At 38.9% G+C, this 13,777-nt stretch overlaps 4 protein-coding genes across 4 annotated transcripts; 3 read left to right on the forward strand and 1 right to left on the reverse strand.

Moving 5' to 3' along the window:
- On the forward strand, positions 1-4,365 carry LOC105165397 (phytosulfokine receptor 2-like). The gene has a single exon (XM_011084392.2). The coding sequence runs from the start codon at positions 1,012-1,014 to the stop codon at positions 4,156-4,158; it is 3,147 nt and encodes a 1,048-aa protein (XP_011082694.1). The 5' UTR covers positions 1-1,011; the 3' UTR covers positions 4,159-4,365.
- LOC105165398 lies at positions 6,391-7,602 on the forward strand. The gene is made up of 2 exons (XM_011084393.2): positions 6,391-6,732; positions 6,854-7,602. Exons 1-2 carry the CDS (start codon positions 6,604-6,606, stop codon positions 7,328-7,330), a joined length of 606 nt encoding a protein of 201 aa, XP_011082695.1. The 5' UTR covers positions 6,391-6,603; the 3' UTR covers positions 7,331-7,602.
- Positions 9,933-12,269, forward strand: LOC105165399 (squamosa promoter-binding protein 2-like). The gene is made up of 2 exons (XM_011084394.2): positions 9,933-10,843; positions 11,883-12,269. The coding sequence occupies exons 1-2, from the start codon at positions 10,458-10,460 to the stop codon at positions 12,091-12,093; spliced, it is 597 nt and encodes a 198-aa protein (XP_011082696.1). The 5' UTR covers positions 9,933-10,457; the 3' UTR covers positions 12,094-12,269.
- On the reverse strand, positions 12,384-13,777 carry LOC105165814 (probable protein phosphatase 2C 39; the record flags this gene model as incomplete). The annotated part of the gene is given in 4 exon segments (XM_011084976.2): positions 12,384-12,675; positions 12,896-13,050; positions 13,241-13,511; positions 13,599-13,777. Coding segments are annotated over 4 exon segments (743 nt in total), but the record flags the coding sequence as incomplete, so codon positions are not given.

Consider the following 13,777-nt stretch of genomic DNA (forward strand, 5'->3'; position numbering starts at 1 on the left):
GGATTTTTATAGGTGCATGGAAGAAAACCGGTGTTCTTTCTTCTCGTGCTCTGCTTAAGAATGCTCTTTTTCTTTCCTTACTGTTTCTTTGATTTGAGACCACTGTTTAGTACCTACGTGAGTAGTTCAAATACTGTTTCTTTCTCAAGATTCTGTTTTTCTTACAGTTGTTTGTAGTCATTTGCGGAAAAGGAGCAAAGTTTGTTTAGTGTTTGATCACTGTGTTTACTGTAGTGGGACTATTGCTTGCTTCATTTGCAAGTGATAAGACTTTGAAATGTTGTGTCTTTTTTTTCCATTTTTATGCATAGGGAGGTTTTTTCGGTTTGTGGGTTTCGAGTAAAGAGCGTCTTTTCTTCATTTAAGTTGGGGAACTTGGGGATCTGAAACCATGAGAACATCGCTTCAGTTAGAAGTGGTTTCTTGGGCCCTTTTTCCTCTGTTTATCTTCATTTGTGATTTTGCAAATGTTTTGTGAAGTGAGTTTTGAATAATATTTCATGTTTCTGTCTGTTAGATTAGAGGGTTGCTGATTCTTGTTTTACCACACTGTGAAATAGGGTTCTGAATTAAGAGTTCTCTCTTGGAATTTGTTTCCAGGAGGGGGCTGAAAATCTAGTCGGGGCTTCTCCAGATGCTTGTTGCTTAAGAGGCAATTGGATATTTGAGTCATTTTTGGTGATCTTGGAATGTGGGTTGAAGTTCTTATTTGTGTTTTTCATCTATTTCGAGGCTATCGCGAGTCTTGCTTTTAGATGAGGCTTGAACTTCTCACTTTTTGTCAAGTTATTGGAAACTCTTTGGACTTTCCTTCACTTGGAAGCGGGTGGTTCTTGGGCCTTTGTGATTTCTGAGGCAGGTGTTCTCGGATGTAAGTGATGAAAATTTCATCACCCAGGCTTCTTCTGTTCTGAAAAAGCATTGCAGACGCAATCAATCTTGTCGAATTTTTAATAGTTTTGTCGTTTAAATGGGCCGTGTTTGTGCTGGTAGCCTTCTTGGGGTGCATTAATGGTGGCCCGAGAATTTCTCCTGATGACTCTCCTGAACTTGGTGTTCTTGGCTTGTTTCTTCTGTTTATCTTCGGGTCTTGCGACTGCTTCCCGAAATTGTCCTCCAAATGATTTAGCGGCCCTGAAGGAATTTGCAGGCCAACTCATTAACGGTTCCGTTAAATTTGCATGGAATAATGCATCGGATTGCTGTGAATGGGAAGGTGTTGTCTGTGAAGATATTGGTAATCGCTCAGCCACAAGAAGAGTGACAGCGTTGAAGTTGTCTGAGAAAGGCTTGAGGGGGAAGTTTTCCAAGTCTTTGTGCAAATTGAATCAATTGAAATTTCTTGATCTTTCGCATAATTTTCTGGAAGGTGGATTGCCTTTGGAATTCTCTAATCTGAAGCAGCTAGAATTTCTTGATCTCAGCCACAATTTGCTGGTCGGACCACCATCTCAAGCGATTGCTGGTTTGATATCAATTCAGTCACTCAACCTCTCCAGCAATTCTTTCACAGGAAACTTCACTGATCTTGGGATATTTCCTAATCTTGTTTCGTTGAATATAAGTAACAATTTGTTCACTGGCCAACTCAACTCAGAGAACTGCAGTTTCTTCAGGACAATTCGTTTTCTGGACTTATCGTCAAATCACTTTACCGGTGGGCTTCAAGCCTTGGGCAGTTGCGGCACATCCCTCCAGCAGCTTCATCTGGATTTCAATTCTTTTTCTGGTGACCTTCCGGATTCATTGTACTTGTTGCCTTCATTGGAGCTGCTTTCAATCTCTGCAAATGATTTCTCTGGCCGGCTGAGTCAGGAAATCAGTAAGCTTTCCAATCTTAAGACCTTGATTCTGTTCGGGAACCAGTTTTCTGGTCCGTTTCCTAATGTTTTTGGGAATTTAACTCAACTAGAACAGTTTGTTGCACATTCAAATAAATTCTCTGGTTCACTACCTTCAACTTTGGCACTCTGCTCTAAGCTGCGAGTGCTTGATCTCCGAAACAACTCTCTTTCTGGTCCAATCGATCTTAATTTCTCTGGATTGCCTAGTCTCAGTACCCTTGATTTAGGTAGTAATCATTTTTCTGGTCCCCTGCCAGAATTGCTGTCTAGTTGCCAGGAACTGAAAATTGTGAGTCTTGCCAGGAATAATTTAAGCGGCCAGATCCCTGAAAATTATGCAAATCTATCATCTCTGACATTTCTTTCATTGTCAAATAACAGCCTTATAAACTTATCAGGGTCGTTATCTGTTTTGAAGCAGTGCAGAAACCTCACTACCCTTATACTCACTAAAAATTTTCATGGCGAAAAAATTCCTGAAGATGTTAGTGGGTTCGAGAGCTTATTGCTTTTTGCACTGGGAAACTGTGGCCTGACAGGTCGAATCCCAAACTGGCTATTGAACTGCCGGAAGTTGCAAGTTCTTGACTTGTCCTGGAACCGTCTCGAGGGTAGCATCCCTTCATGGATCGGTCAGATGGAGGGTTTGTTCTATTTGGATTTTTCAAATAATTCAATTACAGGGGGAATTCCAAAGGGAATTACGGATCTTAAGAGCCTCATTTCTGGAAATTGCTCCGCATCTAGTCTTAATACTTCCACTGGTATACCACTTTATGTCAAGAGAAATCATAGTGCCAGTGGCTTGCAGTATAATCAAGCTTCAAGTTTCCCTCCATCCATATTGTTGAGCAATAACCAGATCAATGTATCAATTTGGCCTGAAATCGGACAACTGAAGCAGCTCCATGTATTAGACCTGAGTAGAAATAACATATCTGGGACCATCCCCAGCTCCATCTCAAACATGGTAAACCTGGAGACGCTGGATTTGTCATACAATGATCTGCACGGATCAATTCCATCGTCGTTCAATCAGCTCACCTTCCTCTCAAAGTTTAGCGTTGCTTATAATCATCTTGTCGGAGCAATTCCAACAGGGGGGCAATTCCTTAGCTTTCCAAGCTCAAGCTTTGAGGGCAATCCTGGACTTTGTGGAAAACTAATTTCTCCTTGTGTTGTCAAGAATGTAGGGCCCCGGCCGCCCAATCCATCCAGTGCAGATAGTAAGTTTGGTCGAACCAGCAGTGTACTTGGAATCACAATCAGCGTTGGGATTGGGATTGCAATAATTCTAGCCATTCTTCTGCTTAGGATATCAAGAAACGATGTTGGAGTCCCAATTGGAGATGCTGAGGATGAAATAAACAGGGTACCTGGATTGTCTGATGCATTTGGACCTCCAAAGTTGGTGCTTTTCAAGAATGCAGATTGCAAGGATCTGACTGTCTCCGACTTACTAAAGTCCACAAACAACTTTAACCAGTCAAACATTGTTGGATGTGGAGGATTCGGTCTCGTTTATAAGGCTGAGCTCCCGGATGGGGCAAAAGCTGCAATCAAGAGACTTTCAGGTGACTGTGGACAGATGGAACGTGAATTTCAAGCTGAAGTGGAAGCTCTCTCCAGAGCACAGCACAAGAACCTTGTTTCTCTTCAGGGTTACTGTCGTTATGGGAATGACAGGTTGTTGATTTACTCGTACATGGAAAATGGAAGCTTAGACTATTGGTTGCATGAAAGGGCTGAAGGGAGTTCGTTTTTGACGTGGGACAAAAGATTGAGAATAGCGCAAGGGGCAGCTCGTGGATTGGCTTACTTGCATAAAGAACCAAATATAATTCACCGGGACATCAAAACGAGCAACATTCTTTTAGATGAGAAATTCGATGCTCACTTAGCTGATTTTGGGCTCTCACGGTTGCTACGCCCTTATGACACTCATGTAACGACAGATTTGGTTGGTACGCTGGGCTATATTCCGCCTGAATACAGCCAGACACTGACTGCAACTTTCAGGGGCGATGTTTACAGCTTTGGAGTTGTTATTCTTGAGCTTATTACTGGAAGACGACCGGTTGAAGTTTGTAAAGGAAAGAACTGCAGAGATCTGGTGGCGTGGGTGTACCAAAAGAAATCCGAGAAGAGGGAGGAGGAGATATTTGATTCATCTATAGGAGGTAAACATTGTGAAAAACAACTTATGGAGATTCTTGTTATAGCTTGTAAGTGTATAGACATGGCTCCTAGGAGAAGACCCTCGATTGATGAAGTTGTTTCATTGCTCAATGCAATTGACATCGGGAAAGGTTGAAAATAAGCTTCTCATACATTCGATTTTCCCCTGTGACAACTTCAGTTTCATATGATTTTTAAGTGAAAAATTTGATTATGAAAATCGAGATCAATTACTCGATTTTCAAGTAGTTCTTCTTAATGTATAGGTTTTACTCCTACGCAAGTCTCCTTGCATGTAAATAGAATGAAGCTTCTTCAAATTGATCCACCGGTTTCCATTTCATTTGTTGGGTGTTGTGGTGCTAACACATAGATATTGCAATGTGATAAGAGTTTTTCGTGGCAATATTACAAGTTCTTGGCAGGGTGTTGAGATTGAGTGTCTATGACAGTGCCAAAATTCATAGCTGATGGTAGCAACATGATTCAAACTTTTAAACCGTATATATACTCCGATTGGATTTTCCATTTCAATTGTGGCTTTGCCATCAGAGCCCGTTATGAGAGCAATTGCTGTCATATGTATGAACAATTCTTTCCTGAATAAATAACTCATAATAGAAGTCAAATTTATGACCCTGACACTGATACCAATTATCAAATCCAGCATTCTGTCAAAATCTTTAAGCCCACAACAGTCCATGTTTCAATAATGACTCCACCACGACAATTGGGACTCCACCTCCACCAAGACAGCACTTGTTGTCACACGAAACAACACAAATTCTTAGCAAAATGTAACACGTAATCACCATCAGCTGAGATCAGGACCTAAGATTATGCCAGGGAGACTTGCACAGAGTTAGATCCCCACTGTTGAGGTCCCCATCAAAGATACTGTGAACATGAAGTGAGTGGAAGTTTGGAAGTTCCCTGGCAAGAAAGTTGATCCGGATATTCTTCTTTATTACTGAGTGCTCAATGCTTTATTTCTCTTCTGTCAGCTGCAGAAAAACAAGAACCCCCCACCTCGACTTCACTAACATAAGTTGCAAGAGATGCATTAAGCTGACAAGTTATCCAAGTCATGTTTAATCAAATTAAATTAATTATAAAATGAATATGATATATATTTGCCTACACTAATCATATTTTAAAAATATTATAATTATTATATAATTGATATAGATCCGACTAAACTCGATTTGTATTATAATTTTTCTGACCCCACCAAGGTTAGCCAAAATTGGACGATTCTTTTCCAATTTGCCTGCCCTTTTTTTCTCTTTGGGGCGGTTGAATAATGCATGTGGGCTGCTAAAAGTCGCTTTTGGGAAAGGACAGGATCTCTTTGGTTTGAATGAATTTAGTGGGATGATTGATGGCGACATCAACATATGTCAAGGGATGGGATTGATAGTGTTGTGTTTATGGTTTGTCCAAAACAGAAAGTAATTGCTGTGGTAAAGGTATGTGCTATGTACAGTGAAATATTGACTTTTGAAGTTATACTGTTTTTTCAGATAAGTACAGTGAGATTAGAATAAAAGTTTAAAAGTATGACATAATTGATAATTATTTTTTTAACAAATTTGGAGTTAATAATAGGTCCTTAAGTAAAAAAAGAAAGGACCAATTAGTATCTTTGAATTGGCAAACTGTCTCCCAAGTTCGAAGATGTGATTTGAAACTTATCAAACTACTTGAATATCAAATTGAAACTTCTCTATTAACATTGTATATGAAATAGCACGCGCACAAACGCACATATATATAGACATGATTTAGTCTCGAACTATAATTATAATTTTCGAATCTATTACTAAACTTTGATTATAAATAATCTCTCCATTATTCAACCGATCAAATCCCGAATATATCTATGGCTTCAACGAGGACAATCTTTTTGGGTTATTCGGGAAGAATCTACATATGGACAGGCTAAGCAAGCATCAGCACTCGTGTACCTGACTTGACAGATTATAACCGGTGCTATGTGCTTAATATAATCCAAGTCCATTGATCTATACTGAGAGCAGTACGAAACCTTGGAATAGTATTTTGACATAAACTGGATTGGCTAAAATAGGGCCTGGATCTGTCAACAAGGCCCAATGAAATGAATTCATTACCTGTCACGTGGTTTACATCAGTAAGACCTGAAACACCCAAGTTCAACTTGGATTTGCTGTCTTCCAAGTTAACGTCCGAAGCTAAGAACACAGACTCATCCTATGAAAGGTATGATGTTCGACTTCATACAATAAGGCCCAACAACCCCAATTTTGTTAGAACAGCTACAGATTTGCAGTTGCACCAGTCTTTAAATTGGTATAATCTTTATTTCAGCAGTCGGCACAGAGAGAGAGAGAGCGCGGTTGTGATGAGAGAGAACCTAATGATGTGTCCCATTAAGCACGCATGTAAACGTACGTGTCGCAAGAAGGAATACCGTCATCTCTACGAGGTACAGCCCCGAAAACGGAAAATATAAAAATAGGATCAGCTCCTCGTCCAGTATATATTTATAGTTAACGACGATGCAAACAAGTATCCATTCTGTCAGAGTATAGCTTGTAATATGATGTTTCCAAGCAAACAAGCAATTCTCAGCCTGGCGAGTTACCCCTTTGTTCATGCTCGTCGTCGGTACTTCCACGCCCATCACGATTATGTAGCTTGCTTCAGCTCTTATTCCGCCAGAAATACGGTCCGATCGTAGTTTTTCTCTCAGAATTCTATTTCTTTCAGTTTATTGCAGAGTAATACAGGGTCGGACTTCTGTGATTATATTTGAACCTTATGAACTGTGGTTCTCAACTGAATTTCAGGGCGGTGCGAATCCGGGGAATTTAAGCGAAAAAGACAACGCGGTGGGAGGTTCAGAAGGCGGGTATGGTGGCTCTGGAATCTCTAGTACAGAAAATCAGCAGGCTGGAGGTGCGCGAGGTGGGCCTGGGGGATGGAACGCAGGAACTAAGGCGGCGAGGAGGAGGGTAGATGGGGAGGTCAAGGGCGGAGAGTGGCGGAGGGACACCGAAGACGCTGGTAGGGACACGGGGGGCTCCGTGGCGGAGATGGCCAAGGCAGGGGCTGTGGGAGCCATGGAGGCGGGGTTGAAGTTGGGAGAAGTGGCGAAGCAGACAATGGACGGTATGTGGGACGCCGCCAAAGAGACGACGGAGAACGTCAGAGACACCGTGGCAGATGATTCTGAAACTGTCGATCGCCGGACACGAAGATCCAACGATAAACATGTGGAGGATTTGAGGAGACGGGGCGGGGGTTATGATTTGAAGGATTTGTAATTAATGGTTTAGAGTTGATGTTGTTCCAAATATAAAATTATCACTTGCTAAATCAAGATCACACCAAAACCATTTCGGGCCTAAATTTAGGAAAATTCTTGCTCCAACTTGTCCTTGATAGTTTGAGATATGCTGCTAGCTAGTTCTTGCTGTCCAGTACGTAGGTAAAATTATCAATTAGTGATAGTCATCAGACAACAAGTTAGGTTTTTAATTAGATAATTATAACAAGCATGTAATAATTTTCTCTTTAATATGGGTTTTCGTGATCAGAAATATATATAAATAGAATGGGATGTGAATGGAGGTCCAAATAAAAACATCCCAACATCATATATGTGTGGACTCAAAGTGGGAAGATTATTTGAAAGTAAGTTGCCTGCTAAAACGCACAGAAAAGGACAAAGGAAAAGAAACTAAAGTTGAAAGGGACAATGTGGATATAAAGTAAATCAATTTATTTGTTTGAGGTAAAGTTGGAGTGGAGATGATCCTTTTCCCGGTCTTGAGCTATGTTTCACGCCAGCCCATCATTTGTACATGTATGGATGATGGTGATCCGTCCTTGTCACTCGATGTTGCGTCCATCTGTTGTCTCCATTAGTTGTTCGTGTCCCACGGTCTCCGCTCTCATTTCATTCTCCACATTTATAAATGAGTTGATCTCTTTCAGGTACGTCGGTCTTCATGCACCCTCATATCTTAGATTGTCATTTTGAATAAGATTAGTGCATGGGATCTAACACATTCTAGAACCCTAATGAGAATTGGCATAATTTATATTTATTCCTCAAACAAAAACTGAACTGGCACAAGGACATCTAGCTACCTTTATATTTGTTGTTCAATTTCATAATTAATCTCACAACACAAGGATTATCATGTGAAGGAAACCTTGACTCGTACGAGTGAATCTTGGTTTGTAATTCATATTGATGTCCATTTAAGATTAGGGTTTTCAATTATCTCATGTGAATTTTATTATAAATTAGTGTCTTATAGGAAAATTCAGTGTGTGAATTTATATCTACCTACATAAATGATGAATCATAATGTTAGTTGTGATTCAACGACTAATAGCTTGTCTGAGTACAAATTTGTATAGGCAACACATCAGGCCCAAGTTAATTATTGGATAATATGAAATTTGAATGGATTGTGTAACAAATTTTGGATAAGAAATTGGTGTGTTATTGGACTCATGCTTAAGTTCTCTTTTGGTAAACTTTCTTCAAAGTGTAATGAAAATAGTTGTCAAGTTATACAGAAGGGGACAAGAAAGGATATTTGAAATATGATGCAAGTGAGTAAATAAGTTAGAAGAGAGAGAGAGAGAGAGAGGTTGGTGAAAGATTTAAAAAATAGTTTATCAAATAATTGAGACATCAAAATGATGATCTACAATAATAAAAAGAATATATATAAACAAAATTTATTTTTATTTAACATATATATTTTTGTATATAGTCTTATTATTTAAAAAATATTTTTCATCTAACATTCACTTAATTTGAAATCCTATAAAATATAACTTTAATTAAAATTAGATTAAATCCGTGCATCGCACCATCGCACGCTAATGCTAACTATAATAAGGCAGCTCACATTAATGAAAAACGTTCTGTTTTTCTTGAATCAATAATCTTCTCTCTCTAATGTCTCATCTCACTAAAAATAATCCCTCAAATATGTTGGTTTATAAAAATAAATTATTTCTTTTAGAACACTATTGATGAATAATTTATAATTTTTTTCGTACTTATCCAATTACAGATATAATTAATTTTTGATGAAAAAAATGCAATAATACTATACACACTAGAAGAATTATAACATTTAACTAAGTTAATTATCATGGTTAATAACAAATAGCTGTAGCAAATGATTATTGACCCTGATTTTTGAAAGGGTGGCTAAAATATTTATCATGGTTAAAAGTCATTGCAAATACTTTGACCATGGCTAATAATTTTTTTGGTAGAAAAATTAATTTTTTACATGAATTTAATTTAACCGTAATTAATAATAGTCATTTGTATAAATTTTTAGTCATAATTATTAATATTTATATCTAATAATATTTTTTTTTCTAATGAGGGAATATTTGGTCCTTTCCGGAGTCTTGAAAAATAGTAGAACTCAAATAATGGGGTCAGATCTCACGTGATCTTCGTACACTTGAATACTAAATCCACAGGCACTAATGTTCATACATCCGTAGACGGAGCTACAGAAATTTGCGTCCTCCAAATGATGTTACATACCTAGGATCTTTTTCTTTTCTTTTTTTAATGTAAATTTCTTACTATATTTTGGTATAGTATACTAATGTCGTAAATATATGATTGACATATATATATATATTTATTAAATAAATATTTTACTAAATTATAATTCAAAATTAAATAGCATTGTCTGTAATACAGGTATAAATATAACTTCAAAATACCATAAAAGATTCTTTACCTGATTCATGCATGGCAAGAACAATTATTGGAAGTCTCATTTATGAAACCTATTGAAACAATTCTAATCATAATTTCAAATACATATTTAGTGTATTTCAAAAGTCAAAATTGCTATTGGAAGCAGTAAAAAATGGAAGTTAACATGGCAAACTCAATTAAGTTCAAATTCTCTATCAACTAAGCTCCAACAAAAATCCCAAGGCCACAGCTCAAGATCTCATCTCAAAGATTTTGACTCAAATTTGCATGAGTGTGTGTATATGTATATCGGGAAAAATCTATAAAAAATATCGGGGGAAGTAAAAAACAAGGCTTGAAGAAAAAAATACAATCATACTGATTTGTGTCTTAATTTCAAAGACCAGAGATATTATTGCATCATGGTCACTGCCGACTGTCTCACTCATACAAATGACTAGTATTCTGTACGTAGATGTGTAAATACAGTCATACTCATATGCAGGGTGGTTGCGGTTTGTGGCCCTTGTGGTCCAGACAAACTTTCACTCTGTTTATCTGTCTGAAAATGTACTGATATCTTGCTCCTTTTTCCACCTTTACTCAGCATGCCTTGAGCTTCATTGATTACTCTCTCTACACTCACCATCTCTTTCCTTCTTCCTCATCTTCAAAACCCATTCAGATACAAGGATTGGAAAATGAACCCCGACATGCAGAACATGATGTCGTCTTACCTGAAAATCAAGAAACTTGTGCAAGACGAAGAAGAAGAAGAAGAAGAAGAGGAAGATGACGACGAAGACGAAGAGGAGAAAGATATGGAGATTGAGGTGAAATTCGCGGAATCCCAGTTGAAGAAGAAGAAATTGAGTCTTGGTGAAGGCTCCGGGAAAGTGACTGGAAAGGCTGTTGCCGGCGGCGTCGCTGTCGTCGCCTCACCATGTTGCCTGGTGGAGAATTGTGAGGCTGATCTCAGCTGTTGCAAGAAGTACCACCAGAGGCACAGGGTATGCGAAGTCCATGCCAAGGCTCCGGTGGTGTTGGTGGATGGGCTGAGGCAGAGGTTCTGTCAGCAGTGCAGCAGGTCTTTTCTTGACCCATGTTTACACTGATATTTGCGTTTATTTTTTTTTCCTGGTATCTTTGTGCTAGTGCAGATATTGGAAATCGTGGGCGCTTCCTGGCTTTCGAAAAGCATTTCACGCGCAGAGTAAACTTTACTGTTCTATTTGTCATTTATTCGTTTGGCCTTTTTCCTGTTATGAATTTCGTAGGCAAAATGATCAGGGTCCACAGATGACTTCCTTAGCCAAATCAAACTTGTGTTCGGTCCGCGTATTTGTTGTCTTTGAAAGCAAGCAAAAACCGAAACTTTACTGTAATACACACCAATCTAGCAACAAAAATTCCCCAATGGTAGGGGAGCTAGAGCTTTCAGCTAAACCTGCCATTTTTGCTTCCTTTGGTGGTACAAGTAAGAACAAGCTCCCCTTCCCCTCTCCTGGAAATTGTCACCACTCGGTGAGTAAAAGTCTCTGATGCTTTTTAAAGTTAATAATTGATGCTCTATTGACGCATTTATCATATGATTAGTTCAAGCTCTGATCAGACTCGATCAAACAGAGCTTTAGTGGCAAAACGGTCCCATTTATTCCCCTTATATGGTAGGGATGATGAAGATGGAAGTTTCCCTAACCCGAACTGTAGTCGAGATCAATGTTTGAAGATCAGGCTTGTTAATTCAAACAAGTTGGTGATACATGGATTCTTACCCTTCTTATGTTGTAAGAGTTGAAGAATCTACCCCCATTTTTAACCATATTACAATATAATTAAAGATGGCATAGCTGATAAAAGGTACACATCCACCACACATGAAGACAGATGATGTGCAGAATAGAAAAAGAGCAAGCTAAAGCACAGTGCTTTTTCTATTTCATCTCTTTTTTTAATATTTAAATTAGTGAAACTCGAGTTATAAATTTTCGATCATTGCTGCATGTATGAAAGATCCTTTTCTGCCCACTGTTCTTCAAGCGTGGTTTCAGCAATTTGTTTCCAAGTTCCCAGCACAGACCGATAGCCCAATCAAACACTTCACTCATTTACTTGTTCATGTTCAGGTTTCATGAGCTCTCAGAATTTGATCAGACAAAGAGGAGCTGCCGCAGACGTCTAGCTGGCCACAACGAGCGGCGTAGGAAGAGCTCACTGGAGTCCCGTAGGGAGGGATCGAACCGAAGGTTGGTCGAAAACCAGTTCAGACAGCTTAATGAAAGGCCCGATCTCAGTTCCCCTGGAAGCCAAAATTTCCATATCCACTCAAGTCACTAGGATGTTTCGCTAGCTTGCTTACTCTCTTCTGTCATCAGACTGAAATCTAATGTCCTCCTACCTAGGATGATTTTCTTATTAATCGGATGGTGTTTAGCACCTCCGAGCATAATAAGGTTTTATATCTGGACAATCTATATGTTTCAATGATAACTTGTGCAAGACAGAGATGGAAACTGAGAGTAGTTGCATTTCTCATTTTCCAGACAGGTTTTATCAGGTGGTTAATTCTGCATGCAAATGAGAATCGCAACACAGGAAAGCATTCTTATTTTGTTGAGAACCCAAGCTGCCGCAAATCAAGATTTCACATATCAAATATCAGCATAACAATTTCAAACAAGAGGGGAGAAAGAGAGGAGAAAAACATCATATCCCAACCATCAATAAACAAAATAACATCAAAATCCAACATGATCACCAACTAAACCAGGGACTGAAGGATCATCGGAACCTCACAATTACACAGGAAATATCATCCTTGCTTTTCCTAGCGAGCGCCTCTTCATTAAGGTGCTTAGCTGCTTTTTGAGCATCTTTGATGTGCCTGATGCAATCAACTGCCTCTTGATTCGACATAACCTGCCACCATATCAATCAATTAGATCAAACATCTTAAAGTAAATACAGAACCATATCATGTTTCAAAGAAATACATGATCGGAAACATGAAATACATGATCGCCCGCTCCATAAATTCTCTTGTACTTGCATCACTCAAGTTTTAGCATTTCATTCTAAATATATCAGAACTGCTAGTAACCATTTCTGGCAATGGAATACAACTACGTTAAATAGTGACCTTCCAGATGCCATCACTCGCCAAGATTATAAACTCCGCCGTATCATCTATAACCTCCGTTGCCACGTCTGGTTCTGAACTAAGATGATCCTTCAAGCTTTTATCCCCAAATGCCCTTGCTACTGCTAGTTGTCCATCAACACGTGGCACGTCACCTGGTTAAGAAACCATTTTAATAACTAAGAAGTAGGAAGAGAATAAACAACAACTTTAACTGGATGTGATACCTGATATAAACTAACATTAGACACCTATGTCAATCATACAATGGGAAAACACGACTACGTTATTAGGACAACTGCTAGTCATACTACGGTATCATTTCCAGGAGCTATTGTAATACACCTGGGAATTTTGACACGAAGCCACCTCTGTTCTCAATAATGTCCTTTTCTTTATCAGGCTCATGATCAACGGACAACTGCTTTGCCACACCGTTCTTGCAGATGACAGCACGAGAATCTCCAACGTTAGCAACCACAAGCTTCTGGCAATTGATCAATATTGCTGTAACAGCCGTCGAACCACCTTGATCCTTGGCTTTCTCCAATATTGTGCTGTCTGTTATCCGGTATGCTCTCCTGATTGCTTTTTCTGTAGCTGTCCAAAAGTCGGGCTAATCCCATAAGGACAAAAACAGGGGTCAGAGACAGTATTCAGTAAATTCATACATCATTGAACGCAACAGTTCTTCGTGTGTTACCTCATTCAGAATGTTGTTGAAAAGATGAGACTTCAAGTAATCAGGTATCTCACGGCTCAAGTGACCGTCAAATATCGCAAACAGACCAAGTTCGTCGTCGTGGACTTCCTTAAATTCAGCAAAAACATAGTCCTCCATTGCGTGGCCTGATTTCCCCTCCACCAAATGATATCCATGTG

The sequence above is a fragment of the Sesamum indicum genome, linkage group LG6 (assembly GCF_000512975.1).
Source record: "Sesamum indicum cultivar Zhongzhi No. 13 linkage group LG6, S_indicum_v1.0, whole genome shotgun sequence".
NCBI lineage: Eukaryota > Viridiplantae > Streptophyta > Magnoliopsida > Lamiales > Pedaliaceae > Sesamum > Sesamum indicum.